Source organism: Phocoena sinus, chromosome 3 (genome assembly GCF_008692025.1).
Source record: "Phocoena sinus isolate mPhoSin1 chromosome 3, mPhoSin1.pri, whole genome shotgun sequence".
Taxonomy (NCBI): domain Eukaryota; kingdom Metazoa; phylum Chordata; class Mammalia; order Artiodactyla; family Phocoenidae; genus Phocoena; species Phocoena sinus.
This window is the reverse complement of record NC_045765.1, coordinates 12,863,034-12,876,050: the sequence shown is the minus strand read 5'-3', so window position 1 is coordinate 12,876,050 and position 13,017 is coordinate 12,863,034. Positions and strand designations below refer to the sequence as shown.

The window sequence follows — 13,017 nt, the reverse complement described above, 5'->3', positions numbered from 1 at the left end:
AGCTTCTGCCAGTCCAGGTCATTTTATTTGGCGTGTTCAAGGACCTCCCGCAAGCGGTGGGGCCTGGTTGGTGACAGAGGGCTGGAGGGCAGATTCACACGCGGCAACTCCACACATGTTGGGTGCTCGTCCTGCCTCTCGCCCCTCCTCTCTGATGTTGATCCTGACCATCTTTAGCTGCCGGCATCAACATGAAGCCATTTTAACATCTCCAGATCATTCTCAGAAGGGCCTCGGGATGCTACTTACCATTTGTCTTTCTTTCTTTTTTTTTTTTTTTAGACTTTACAAAAAAAAATTGAAGTATAGTTGATTTACAATGTCATGTTCGTTTTTGGTGTACAGCAAAGGGATTCAGATATATATATTTATTCTTTCTCAGATTCTATTCTATTATAGGTTATTATAAGATACCAGATATAGTTCCCTGTGCTATACAGTAGGACCTTGTTGTTTATTTTATATATAGTAGTGTGTATCTGCTAATCCCAAACTCCTAATTTGTCCCTCCCACCTCCCTCCGACTTGTCTTTATTTCTGAAGGAAATTTCCAGAACTCTTTGCACAGTTCAAGTCCTTCCTGGGGGTGAAAGAGCTGTCCTTCGCCCCACCCATGAGTGACAGATCCGGGGATGGAATAAGCCGGGAAATCGACTACGCCTCATGCAAGCGCATCGGATCCAGCTACCGGGCGCTCCCCAAAACCTACCAGCAGCCCAAGTGCAGCGGGAGGACGGCCATCTGCAAGGAGGTAGCGCTTCCCGGGGCTCACGTCAGCTTGTGTGCTGCATGCTCCTTACCCCCTCCTGTGTTCCACATGGAGGACCGAGTGTTGATCCCCCCGATGGTGAATGGTGGATGGTGCCGGGATGTGCCAAAACAAAATGCATGGGTGGAGATGACAGTTTCTTACCCTGCTGGTGGTTCTGGCAAGCCGCAGAGCACACGGCGCCAGCATAGGGTTTGGCTTGTTCCTCCGTCATTTAGACTGAGATTTATTTCTGCCTTGAGCCCGCTCTGTTCCAGGTTCACTGCCCTCAGCATGTTTCTGTTTAGCTTGACCACTGAACACTTTTTCAGAGTTAGTAGACAGGCTTACTGCATTTCCAGAATTCAAGAGTGCCTGCTGGATTCCAGGATATGTAGTCTGGGAGTCAGCAGACTATGGCCCATGAGCCAAATCCGGCCCACTGCCTGTGTTTGTAAGTAAAGTTTTATTGGCACACGGACATGCCCATTTGTTTACATACTGCCTGCGGCTGCTTTGCCAGGACAAGAGCAGAGTTGAGTACAGGCGTGCCTTGGAGATATTGTGGGTTTGGTTCCAGAGCACTGCAGTAAAGCAAACATCGCAATAAAGCGAGTCACACAAATTCTTTGGTCTCCCAGTGCATATAAAAGTTACGTTTATACGTACTGTAGCCTGATAAGTGCGCAGTAGTGTTATGTCTGAACAAAACAATGTATGTACCTTAATTTAAAATATTTTATTGCTAAAATAAGCTAACCATCATCTGAGCCTTCAGCGAGTCACTGATCACAGATCCCTGTAACAAATGTAATAATAATGAAAAAGCTTGAAATATTGTGAGAATCACCAAAGTGTGACACAGAGACACAAAGTGAGCAAATGCTGTTGGAAAAATGGCACCGATGAGCTTGCTCGATGCAGGGTTGCTGCAAACCTTCACATTGTTTAAAAAAGAAAAAAAGGCAGTATCTGTGAAGCACAGTAAAGCGATGTATCTCTGTAGACCTGACAGACCAAATGACCTGCGAAACCTAAAATATTTATCTGGCCCTTTACAGAGAAAGTTTGCCAACCCCAAAGCATTGATAGTAAGATTTGTTCACTTGATCAAAGCCACGTTTTCTCTTAAAACCACTTTAAAGGTAATTTTACTATTTGTATGATAAGGTAATTTCCTGTAAAATCAGTATTGTTACTTATCCTCGTATCTTCTACGCTGGACAACACAGTAAACCACTCTGGCAGTGGGGGCCTGGCGCGCTGGTCACGGCATTTCCTCTTGGTGCAGGTACTGAACGACACCTGGGTGTCCTTCCCCTCCTGGTCAGAGGACTCCACCTTCGTCAGCTCCAAGAAGACACCCTACGAGGAGCAGCTGCACCGCTGTGAGGACGAGCGTTTCGAGGTGTGTGTGCAGGCCCGCCTTCTCCACGGCCCCACCCTCGCTTTCCCCAGTTCATCTCCTCTGCACCCTGGGATGTATCCTGATCCTCCTTGATCCCTCTCGTCTCCTTTAGAGTATCAGGGATTCCAGCACTTTCCAGCAGGGGGCAGCTCCTGAAAGCCTCCCTTTTCTGCCTTGCTGGCCTCCAGGCTGGCTAGGCATTGGGGTGTGTGTGTGTGTGTGTGTGTGTGTGTGTGTGTGTGTGTGTGGTGTGTTCATTAACTAAAATTAGGTTCACTTAAGTAATTTTTTTTAATACAAATTTTTACCGAGATTAACACAGAGTGATCCGGGTCCCCAGTGGTAACAGCTTGTAAATCTCTGGCACAGTGTCAGAGCCGGGATATGGACATTGACCCAGCCATGATCTTATTCACGTCTCCCTAGTTGGACTTGTATTCTTGGGGGGCGCGGGGGGGGGCAGGGTATCTTGTGCACAAGCGTGTGCATGTGTGTTTAGCTCTGTGCGGTTCTCTCACCGGTGGGGGTCCATGTATCCAGCACCACAGCCAAGATATTGAACAGTTCCCCCACCAGGAGGATCTCTCACACTGTTCCTTTATATCCCCATCCACCTCCCTCCCCAGTTCCCAGCATCCATCAACCTATCCTCCACCTCCTTCACTTTGTCCTAAGTGGAATCAGTCACATGGTATATAACTTTTGGGGATTGGCTACCCCCAGCACATGTTCTGGGGAGTCACCCGGGGGCTGTATGTACCACGCGTCCCTTCCTCTTCGTTGCTGAGTGTAACGTGCTTTTGATGCCTGTGGGAAGGGTCAGCCTAGGACCCATTCCCCTCCTCAGATGGGTCTACCAGTGGTGAGGTCCAGGTGATGCCATCATCGCCCAGGTCTGGACCGCCCCCACATCCCCGTAACCAGCTGTGCTCCCTCCAGTCCCCCAGACCCACGTCAGGGCCACCACACCCTGATGTCTATCGTCCCCTCTTCAGTTCTGCACATCCCTTCTGCCAGCCCAGGCCCGTCCCTAGGGCCCCACTGACGCCCCGACAGCTGACCCCTTTCTGCTTTCCTGTCCATAGTTAGACGTTGTCCTGGAGACCAACCTGGCCACGATCCGGGTGTTGGAAAGCGTGCAGAAGAAGCTCTCCCGGATGGCGCCGGAAGACCAGGAGAAGTTCCGGCTGGACGACTGTCTGGGGGGCACGTCGGAGGTGATCCAGCGCCGCGCCATCCACCGCATTTATGGCGACAAGGCTCCGGAGATCATTGAGAGCCTCAAGAAGAACCCTGTCACCGCTGTCCCCGTCGTCCTGAAAAGGTGTCCTCATGCTTCTGACCACCCTGCCTGCTGCAGGGAGCCCCCCAGCAGCTCATTAGTGCTGTTTGTCACGGGTGTAATCGTGAGGGGGTCCCTGGGGTCTCAGTCTGGTTGGTTACAGTGTTTTCCAGTCTTGCTTCATCTCCCCATTCTATTCCCGAGAGGAAAGCACAACTGTCAACAGTTGTTTGTGTCCTCCTAGAACTTTCTGCCATGCACATAATCATATCTCAACCTGAACATGAAAAGTAACTATTTTAAAGCACAAATGGGACCATCCTATATCACGGCTTGCCTTTTATTTAATCATATGTTTGGGACCCTCACTGTGCCAGTGAACAGGTATTGGTTAAATGGCTGCCCTCAGCCAGGTGCTGTACCCAGCCCTGGGGCTACAGAGCCAAACGAGCCCGACACAGTCGCTTCCATTGCGGGGTTCACAGTTGAGCAAGGGAGCCCGGCGGTCGAGCCAGCAGCTGCATAGAGTGCAGTCAGTTCTGTGGGCCAGGACAGCGATGTTTGAGAAACCTTAAAACTGGCTATGCGGGTTCCACGGGGCCGTTACCCCCTCCCTCCTTTATACAGCACAGAGCCCGCTGCACAGGCCTGGAGCTGGCGGTCCCGAGTGTGGAACATGTCCAGTGGGTCTGTGGGTGGAAGACAGGCTGGCCCTGCACAGGGGTGACTCGGGCGGGTGTCCCGGGCTGTCCGTATGCTAAGCCCCTCTGGCCCTGCAGGCTGAAGGCCAAAGAGGAGGAGTGGCGGGAGGCCCAGCAGGGCTTCAACAAGATCTGGCGGGAGCAGTATGAGAAGGCGTACCTCAAGTCCCTGGACCACCAGGCCGTGAACTTCAAGCAGAATGACACCAAGGCCCTTCGCTCCAAGAGCTTGCTCAATGAGATTGAGAGTGTCTATGATGAGGTGAGGCCCTCCTCAGCCGGGGTCGGGGCAGGCTGCCCGGCCCAAGCTCTGGCTCTCCTGGCCTCGAGCAGATGGCCAGCTCTCTGTGCCTCCGTTGCCCTCGCTGGGCTGCGTAGGGGTGAGGCTGGGTGTTTCTGTAGCACCCAGCATAGGGCTGGCCCAGGAGGCAGATTGAGGCCACCCTGCCATTGTCAGCAGAGAGGGGCGACTAGGGCCGACCGTGCTTCTGTGTGGCTCTGGACTCAGTGAGAGGAGTGGTTGGCGTGGGCTGGTGAACGGGAGCGAGTAGGTGGGAGGCTTGTGCCAGCACCGGGTGATGGCAGGACCATGGAAGGGCTCGTGGCAAGCGGGGAAAGGACAGAGGCAGGGAACGTTGCGGGGTGGTGACGGACCGGGTGTGCAGGCCGGAGTGCAAGCTGTTGCAGGTCTTCCGGGGTCTAGCCAAGTGTCTGTGAATGAATGATGGTGGGCAGAGGCCCGTGGTCCTCCCTGAGCCTTCCTCACCCCCAAGGCAGCCTGGGTCAGCTGGACTCGAATAATCAGGGTGCTGCTCGCCTCGTTTCCCCCAGCCTCTGAGTGCTGCTGCGGGCCTTGGTAGTGGGAGTTCGGCCTCGTCTTGGTTCCAGAGCTCAGCTGGGCCCCCAGCCATTGTGATGCCCTCAGAGCCCCATGGCCCTGGACCCCCTACTTGGAGTTCTCCCAGTGGGTCGCTTCCCGTCTAACAGCCGCCCTGTCTCCCCAGCACCAGGAGCAGCACTCGGAGGGCCGCAGCGCCCCCTCCAGCGAGCCGCACCTCATCTTCGTATACGAGGACCGGCAGATCCTGGAGGACGCGGCCGCCCTCATCAGCTACTACGTGAAGCGGCAGCCGGCCATCCAGAAGGAGGACCAGGGCACCATCCACCAGCTGGTGCACCAGTTCGTGCCCAGCCTCTTCTTCTCCCAGCAGCTGGACCTGGGCGCGTCCGAGGACTCCGCCGATGAGGGCCGGGGGAGCCCCCAGGGGCAGAGTGCAGACCCTGGTGACCGGAAGAAGCCAGCGCCCGGACCGCAGAGCAGCGCCTCGGAGGAGAAGGAGGCCTCGGGCGAGGCGCCGGCCACAGAGCAGCAGCCGCCGCAGCACAAGCCCCTGGACGACGTCTACAGCCTCTTCTTTGCCAACAACAACTGGTATTTCTTCCTGCGCCTCCATCAGACCCTGTGCTCCAGGCTTCTGAAGATCTACCGCCAGGCACAGAAGCAGCTCCTGGAGTACCGGACGGAGAAGGAAAGGGAGAAACTGCTCTGCGAGGGCCGCCGGGAGAAGGGCAACGACCCCGCCATGGAGCTGCGGCTGAAGCAGCCAAGTGAGCCCCTGGGCCCAGGGATGACAGCGTGGGGGCTTGCCTCTGAGATCCGGGAGGGGAGGCGGGCCAGCTGAGCAGCTGCCCCAGAGCCCCGGGCCACCTGCAGTGGGAGGCGGTGACTCCAGATCCTTCCTGGTGGTGGCCGCGTGGGAGCCGGGCCCTCCGTGACCATGGTGCCGCCCCCTCAGGTGAGGTGGAGCTGGAGGAATACTACCCGGCCTTCCTGGACATGGTGCGGAGCCTGCTGGAGGGCAGCATCGACCCCACGCAGTACGAGGACACCCTGCGCGAGATGTTCACCATCCACGCCTACGTGGGCTTCACCATGGACAAGCTGGTGCAGAGCATCGCCCGGCAGGTGAGCAGGCGTGGGGCAGGCAAGCGGGCAGCACCTCCCTGCGAGTCCCTTTCCTTCACTCCTGTGCCTGCGGTTGATCCCGTGCTTGGCACCTTTCCTTTTTTTTCAATTAAGGTAGAATTCTTGTAAAGTAATATTCGCCAGTTTTAAGTGAACGTTTCAGTGGAGTTTAGCACATTTGCAGTGTTGTGCAGCCATCATCTCTGAGTAGTTCTAATTTCCATCTTCCCCCAAAGAAACCCTGTCTCCATTAGCAGTCACTCCCCATCCCTCCTCTCCCAGCCCTCTTCTGCCTCTCTGGATTTGCCTGTTCTGGGTATTTCACATAAACAGAATCACATACTATGTGGCCTTTTGTGTCTGGCTTCTTTCACTCAGCCTAACGTTTATAAGGTTCATCCACAATGTAGCGTGTGTCAGTATATCACCCACTTTTATGGTCAAATAACATTCCATTGTGTGGAGGGACCACATTTTGTTCTTCCATTCATCCGTTGATGGACATTTGGGTTGTTTCCACCTTTTGGTGGTGGCGACCAGTGCTGCTGTGGATGTGCGTGTGCGAGGATACGTCTGAGCCCCTGTTGAAAAACCTTTCATGAGGGTTGTTTGGCAACATGTAAAGAAACTGTGGCCCACTTTTCCTGGCGGGGGAATATCCGTGACGTGCATCAGCGTCACCCACAGCTGAATGTCAACAAGAGGAAATTGGTCATAAGTATATAAACAGCAAAGCCCCAGACGAGTCGGGTGCGGTCCCGGGACGTGGGTGCTGCTTGGTGACCACTCGAGTTGTTGTTCAACTTGACTTTCATTTCCTGGTTGTCAAGTGAGGCTGTTCATCGTAAAGTGGAAAAGAAGCAGAGGAAGGAATAATGTCATTACTCTGCCACCCAGGTACAGTTACTAGAAACATTTTAAAAATGGCAATTCCTTCCAGGTTTTACAAATTTCTTATTGAAGTAAAACACATACAGAAAAGTGCCGACTCCTCAGTGTGCAGCTCGGTGGGTCTTCACAGATGGACACCCCACCCGTGTCCCCTCCAGCCACCCCCCCACTCACGGGCACCCGCTGCTGATTTCTGACACTGGGGTAGAGTCCCTGGTTCTGAAGCTGCATAAACTCAGCGTCTGGCTACGTCCAGGCAGCGCGATTCTCTGAGATTCCTGTCTGTTGAGATGCCCGTTAGCTCCTTCATCGTCTACCTGGGAAGGATTCCAGGGACAAGGTCCCATTTGGGCCCTTGGAGCAGTGCTTTGCATCCCCTGTGGGCCGTATGTATGCATGACCTCTGCTCCCCTGGGTGGGGTGCAGGCAGACACAGCCAGCCTTGGGGGGAAGCTTCCAGATTCTTGGCCCACTCTGGTCCTGCCCCGGGGGGCCGGGGCGGGGAGGGCTCTCTCATCTCTCCTGGACCGAGCGAGTCGGCTCCCAACAGGCCACAGCTCTCGGGAAGGCGGCCCCATCTGTAGCACCGGGAGGATTGGACCATATATACTTTGACTCATGCCTTTTTTTAAAAACAAAACTCCTTCTCTCCACAAATGTCTCCTGTAAAACCTGTTTTAAAAGATAAAAGAAGCAATAAAAATGGAGCCGTTTAGTTGGAGCCATAGTGAAGGCAGGACCCCCACATGAGGCTCACAGGGCCCCTCCACGCAACACCTGTAACCTGCAGCGTCGTATCCACACTCTTTACTTCCTTGTATTTGTTTACTTTTTAAAGTAGCATTTCTTATTTTCAGTAACAGCAGCTAACGTTGATTGGGAATGTGCTGGACGTCAGGCACCATGTGAGACCCATGTGTGTCCACGCGTCACTGTGTGCACTCAGCTGCGGGGCACAGAGCGGAGCCTGCGGCCCTAAGTCTGCAGTAGCCTGTCTGGGCCACAGCTCACGCGCAGAGGGGCCGACTCACGCCGGCCTCGGCCTTTTCCAGTCCTCGTCTCATCCTAGGCCTAAAGGTTTTAAGTATGCTTATAGGTGTTAAAGGAGTCACTTGTGTTTATGACTGAACACTGGCGGAAGACAATCACTGCTTTTATGATTACCCTCCCCATTTTGGCACACTTCCGTTTGCATCTTTTCTGTGCGTTTCTCACACCCAGGCAGGGTTTGCTGGTCTGCTCTGGTTGGCTCGGGTTTGCTCTTGTCTGGTTTGGTCTAGTTTGGTCTCGCTTTTGGTCTGGTCCGGTTTGCTAGTTTGCTCTGATTTAGTCTGGCCTGGTCTGCCCCAGTCTGGTCTGGTTTAGTCTGGTCTAGTTTGCTCTGGTCTGCATCCGGCATGGAGGTCGCCCTGCACAGCCCGTTGGACGCTGGTCTTCACCCCCATCCCGTGGACTTTGCCACACCGTCTCTGGGTGAGGTAGGGGCTCCAGCAGGAGGTGGGAGTGGTGGCTGTGCCTCAGCCCTCCTGGCGGGCACACGCCAGGCACCCACCGGCCCTCCCTCCCCGGCAGCTGCACCACCTCGTGAGCGACGATGTCTGTCTGAAGGTGGTGGAGCTCTACCTGAACGAGAAGAAGCGGGGTGCTGCCGGCGGGAACCTGTCCTCCCGCTGTGTCCGCGCCGCCAGGGAGACCAGCTATCAGTGGAAGGCCGAGCGGTGCATGGCTGACGAGAACTGCTTTAAGGTGAGAGGCCAGCCACGCTGAGCCCCACACGAGGCTGTGGGGAGCACGGCGGGCACCCACGACAGGAGCCCAGTACCGTGTGCTGCTTTCGCTGGGCCTCTGGACGCAGGCCCCGGCCCCGGAGGGCACCACAGGGCCTGTGAGGTGGGAGCCCGGCACGTGGTCCCTCAAGGAAGGAGGGGGCTTGGAGGCTGGTGAAGAGGGATCATTGATGACCTTTCGACCTCATCCTCTGCCGGCCTGGGCTGTTCTCGTGGCTTCAGGCTGTTTGTCCCCCTCCTTCCCCAGGTGATGTTCCTCCAGCGCAAAGGGCAGGTGATCATGACCATTGAGCTCCTGGACACCGAGGAAGCCCAGACAGAGGACCCACTAGAGGTGCAGGTGAGGACCGCAGCCCTGTGCTCTGTGCCTTGGACACACCATGGGGGCCAGGGGCAGCCACAGGTGGCATCGTGGGGCTCCCACCACGGGAGCCCATGCACATGCTGGCCGAGCACAGGCCGCAAAACGTCCACCAGAGAAGCCTCTGTGCAGGCTGAATGCTCTCCTTGGAAACGCATCAGGAGGTGGGAGTTGCCGGTGGCCTCTCAGGAGCCAGGGGTGTGTCCCAGGGCCAGAAGGCCGTGTGGGAGCCAGGCCGGCTTCCCCCGAAACCCCGGCTCCTGCCACCTGCTGCCGACACCGTGCCATCCGCCCATGGCCAGCCCAGTCACTCAGACCCCGCGGCATGTGGCCGCCGCGCTACCTGTGCATGAAGCTCAGAGCTCTGGGTGCCCCCTGACCACCAGGAGAAAACCCACCTGGCCCACACGTTGAGGTGCACATTCCGCTTGGTGCCCGCACGCCAGGGAGCAGGGCCCAGAAGCCCAAGCCGCCTTCACAGAGCTGGGGCGCCACCCACCGCAGCCTCGGGGGCTCCCTTCACAGCGCCCTTCGCTGGAAACACTCCAAAACAAGGGAGGGTAGGGGCCTGCACACCCGGTCCCTTCCAGAAGTTCAGCAAATGTGCTGTTGTTAAGCTTGAGTCTGGAGGAGCCTCGTGCTTTAACAGGGTGGTGAGCAGTTGAAGGATCCCTCGGACGCTGCAGGCCATGTCTGCCCTGGACCTGGTGACCGCTCCGGGCCCCCCCTTTACTCAGCCGCAACTCCTGCCGGTGCTCTCCCTCTTCCTACCTGCTGTCTGTGTCCTGATGTCTGTTCCTGCCCACCCATCCCCCAGAGCCCGCTCTCCTCCGTGTCAGGGGCCTCCTGTTCCACGTGAACTTATCACGTGATGGATACGGGAAAGTCGTTACACAGCAGGGATTTATCCACTTAAGGACGAAATGCCGTAAATCATCTGAATAGTGGCCTGGCTGTGCATGTCCCACTCCAGCTGAGCCCTTTATCGGGAGCTGCAGTCTGCTGGTCTCTATCACAGTTCAGGGTCCTCGATAGCTGTTATCCTAGTGCTTCGGGAGGGGTGGGGACAAAGTCCCCGGGAGCCTCTGATGACCTGGGCTGCGTCTCCCTCTGTCCCCCAAGCACCTGGCTCGGTACGTGGAGCAGTACGTGGGGACCGAGGGTGCGTCCAGCTCGCCCACCGAGGGCTTCCTCCTGAAGCCTGTGTTCCTGCAGAGGTGAGAGGACTTTGGGCCCGGGGGCCTCTCCCACCATTGCCAGCACCCAGCGTGACGGGGTTTTATTAGTTTTCACGGGATCAAAGGGTTTGGGTGGTGGTTTTCATTGCTTCCGATTGCGTTTCTCCAACCCTGGGAGGTCAGGCATCTTCCCAGTGTTGCTGGGCCACGAGGACCTTCTAGTCTGCAAATCCTCCTCGCCCCCAGGAACCTCAAGAAGTTCCGCAGGTGGCAGTGTGAGCAGGTGCGCGCGCTGCGGGGTGAGGCCAAGAGCTCCTGGAAGCGGCTGGTCGGGGTAGAGAGCGCCTGCAACGTGGACTGCCGCTTCAAACTCAGCACCCACAAGATGATGTTCATCGTGAACTCCGAGGACTACATGTACCGCCGTGGGACGCTCGGCCGGGCCAAGCAGGTGCCCCTCCCTGCCCACGTCCCGGGAACCTGGGGGCCAGCCCACAGCTGTCTGGGGTGCCTGGGCCATCCTGATTCTTCTCTTCCCCCGCCCCCTGCAGGTGCAGCCCCTGGTCCTGCTGCGCCACCACCAGCACTTCGAGGAGTGGCACAGCCGCTGGCTGGAGGACAACGTGCCGGTGGAGGCAGCCAGCCTGGTGCAGGACTGGCTGATGGGCGAGGAGGACGAGGACATGGTGCCCTGCAAGACGCTCTGCGAGACGGCTCATGTGCACGGGCTGCCGGTGACCCGCTACCGAGTGCAGTACAGCCGCCGCCCGGCCTCGCCCTGACACTCCCACACGGGCACCACGACCCGCACTTAGTGCAGTTGCTTCCTCGGCCTGTGTGTCCATCGGGCGTTTTCATGAACAGTGTGAGGGGAGCAGAGCGTCCCCCAGCCTTGCTGCTATCGGCTGTGAGCTCCAGAGAAGGGCGGGTTGTGTCGGCTCTCGGCCCCACGCTGCCATCCCTCTTGGCTTCCCCGCTTCCTTTGGGCCCGTCCTGTGCCAGACGTAAAGCACTCCCCACACTTGAACTCTAGGGGCTCAGTCCCCACTGGAAGGGGGAGAAGCAGTGCACCGCTCAAGGCACAAGTGAGTGCGTTCACATGCCTGCTGGGCTACTCCCGTCACACATGCCAAATCCCCAGGCTTGGGCACCGCTGGTCCTTTCCTGCGTATGGTGAAAGTGGGTGGAGAGCCACGCGAGGGCTCACGTTCAGGAGGGGTCAGCGTTTGAGGGTCCGTGACGTCGGAGGAGTCGGGCCCAGGTGGACCTGCTTGAAAAGCATGTCCTTCCCAGGCTTCTAGAAACATTTCCCAAGCTGGGCAACAGCCTGCATCTGACAGTTCGGGCATCAGCTTGGCCCAGCGGGTGCCTGCCTGGGGTCCTCACTCACTTCGAAAGTGAGAAGAGCCCTTTCAGCCAGACTGTTGGGATCCTGCTTTGACATCCAGACAGAGTGGGCAGGCGGCACCAGAACTGGCCAGAAGACCCTGCTCTGGAAAAAAAGAGACTCAAACCCCATGTTGATCCGACAGCTGGACTCTGGGCACGTGAGGGGAGGGGGCCTGGCCTGCCCTGCCGCACCCGCTGAGCTCGAGTGGTCCCACCCTGGGAGGGCCCTGGGGTGCGGTTGTGTACCTAAGATGGACATTCTAGAAGTATATATATGCACACATATTTATTCCTTTATGCTCTCTTAGTGGTTGTAAGTTCTACAACGGCCAAGTCCCACGGCCTCTCTGGGGGTGACAGCCCTCTTCGTGGACTTCTGCATATCCACCCCAACGCCTCCATTCCGGCAGCCACCCCCCGGGGCGGGTATGGTGTGAGGGGAAAAGCTTCTTCTGTGCCAAGAATGCCAAGCAGTTCGGGCTAGGAACCAGCTTTTTGAACTTCCTGCACCATGAGAAGCTCTGGCCGGGCCCCTGACACCATCAGCGAGTGGGCTCCACTGACCCGTGGGCCTGGAAGAACCCCTGTGCAGCTGCCCCTGCCAGCCGCAGCCCTTGCCTTCCTGCAGCTGAGCTGTGCCAAACACCCAAGGTTCTGGGAATTGGAGACGTGGTTCTAGAAGTTTACCTGTGGAACTCGAGGTTTGCAAAGCCTGTGACTCCAGGCCTGGGCGATTCCAAGGCCAACCTGTCCCACCTGGGTGTCTCCTCACCCGTGTTTTCTCACGTGTAATCCATGCACTTTGTACGCATCCTTGTTTTATAAGAAGGAAACTTATCAGAATTCCTGAACCAGACCCTCCCGGCAGCCGTCCTCCTCGGGAGCCCGCAGCCCCTCCTGTGCCTCTGCCTGGGCCTGGGGTGCGGGCCATACCCCACCAAGCCCCCCATCCTGCATGCTTCTAGGGAGCATCTCTTCTGTTTTTGAAGAATTTCTGTTCTGGGGCTTGTACTTCCTTTGCAGCTGTTTTGAATGTAGTTTTCCTTTTCTATTTATTTGCACATTAAAGCTAAAAATTAAATATTGATCTAAAGCTGTGAGGTTCAGTCAGTCATTTCCTGTGAGCAAATCTGGGGGTGACCTCTCACTGCCAGGGGAGTTGGTCTGACCGCAGGGAGTGTCTGCACAGGTGCGCCTGGGAGTCCTCAAACCCCATGTGGGGACACCCCCCCCCACCCGTGGCTTCCCTGTGGCTGCGCAACAGGGTCCTGTTTCCCCCGGGGCATGGCCCCGCCTCCAGGGTGTT

General features: G+C 56.8%; 1 protein-coding gene across 4 annotated transcripts in view; it reads left to right on the top strand.

The window, feature by feature from the left end:
• SIN3B (SIN3 transcription regulator family member B) overlaps window positions 1-12,804 on the top strand; it is a 37,520-nt gene extending 24,716 nt beyond the window's left edge. For all 4 annotated transcript variants that reach the window (XM_032626064.1, XM_032626067.1, XM_032626065.1 and 1 more), the window contains 11 exons: window positions 544-751; window positions 2,040-2,156; window positions 3,242-3,480; window positions 4,218-4,401; window positions 5,144-5,747; window positions 5,936-6,105; window positions 8,569-8,742; window positions 9,031-9,123; window positions 10,267-10,361; window positions 10,569-10,773; window positions 10,874-12,804. In XM_032626064.1, coding sequence (XP_032481955.1) covers window positions 544-751; window positions 2,040-2,156; window positions 3,242-3,480; window positions 4,218-4,401; window positions 5,144-5,747; window positions 5,936-6,105; window positions 8,569-8,742; window positions 9,031-9,123; window positions 10,267-10,361; window positions 10,569-10,773; window positions 10,874-11,104 — 2,320 coding nt within the window. In that variant the 3' untranslated portion in view covers window positions 11,105-12,804. The remainder of the gene's footprint in view (window positions 1-543; window positions 752-2,039; window positions 2,157-3,241; window positions 3,481-4,217; window positions 4,402-5,143; window positions 5,748-5,935; window positions 6,106-8,568; window positions 8,743-9,030; window positions 9,124-10,266; window positions 10,362-10,568; window positions 10,774-10,873) is intronic.
• The last annotated feature ends 213 nt before the right edge of the window (window positions 12,805-13,017 follow it).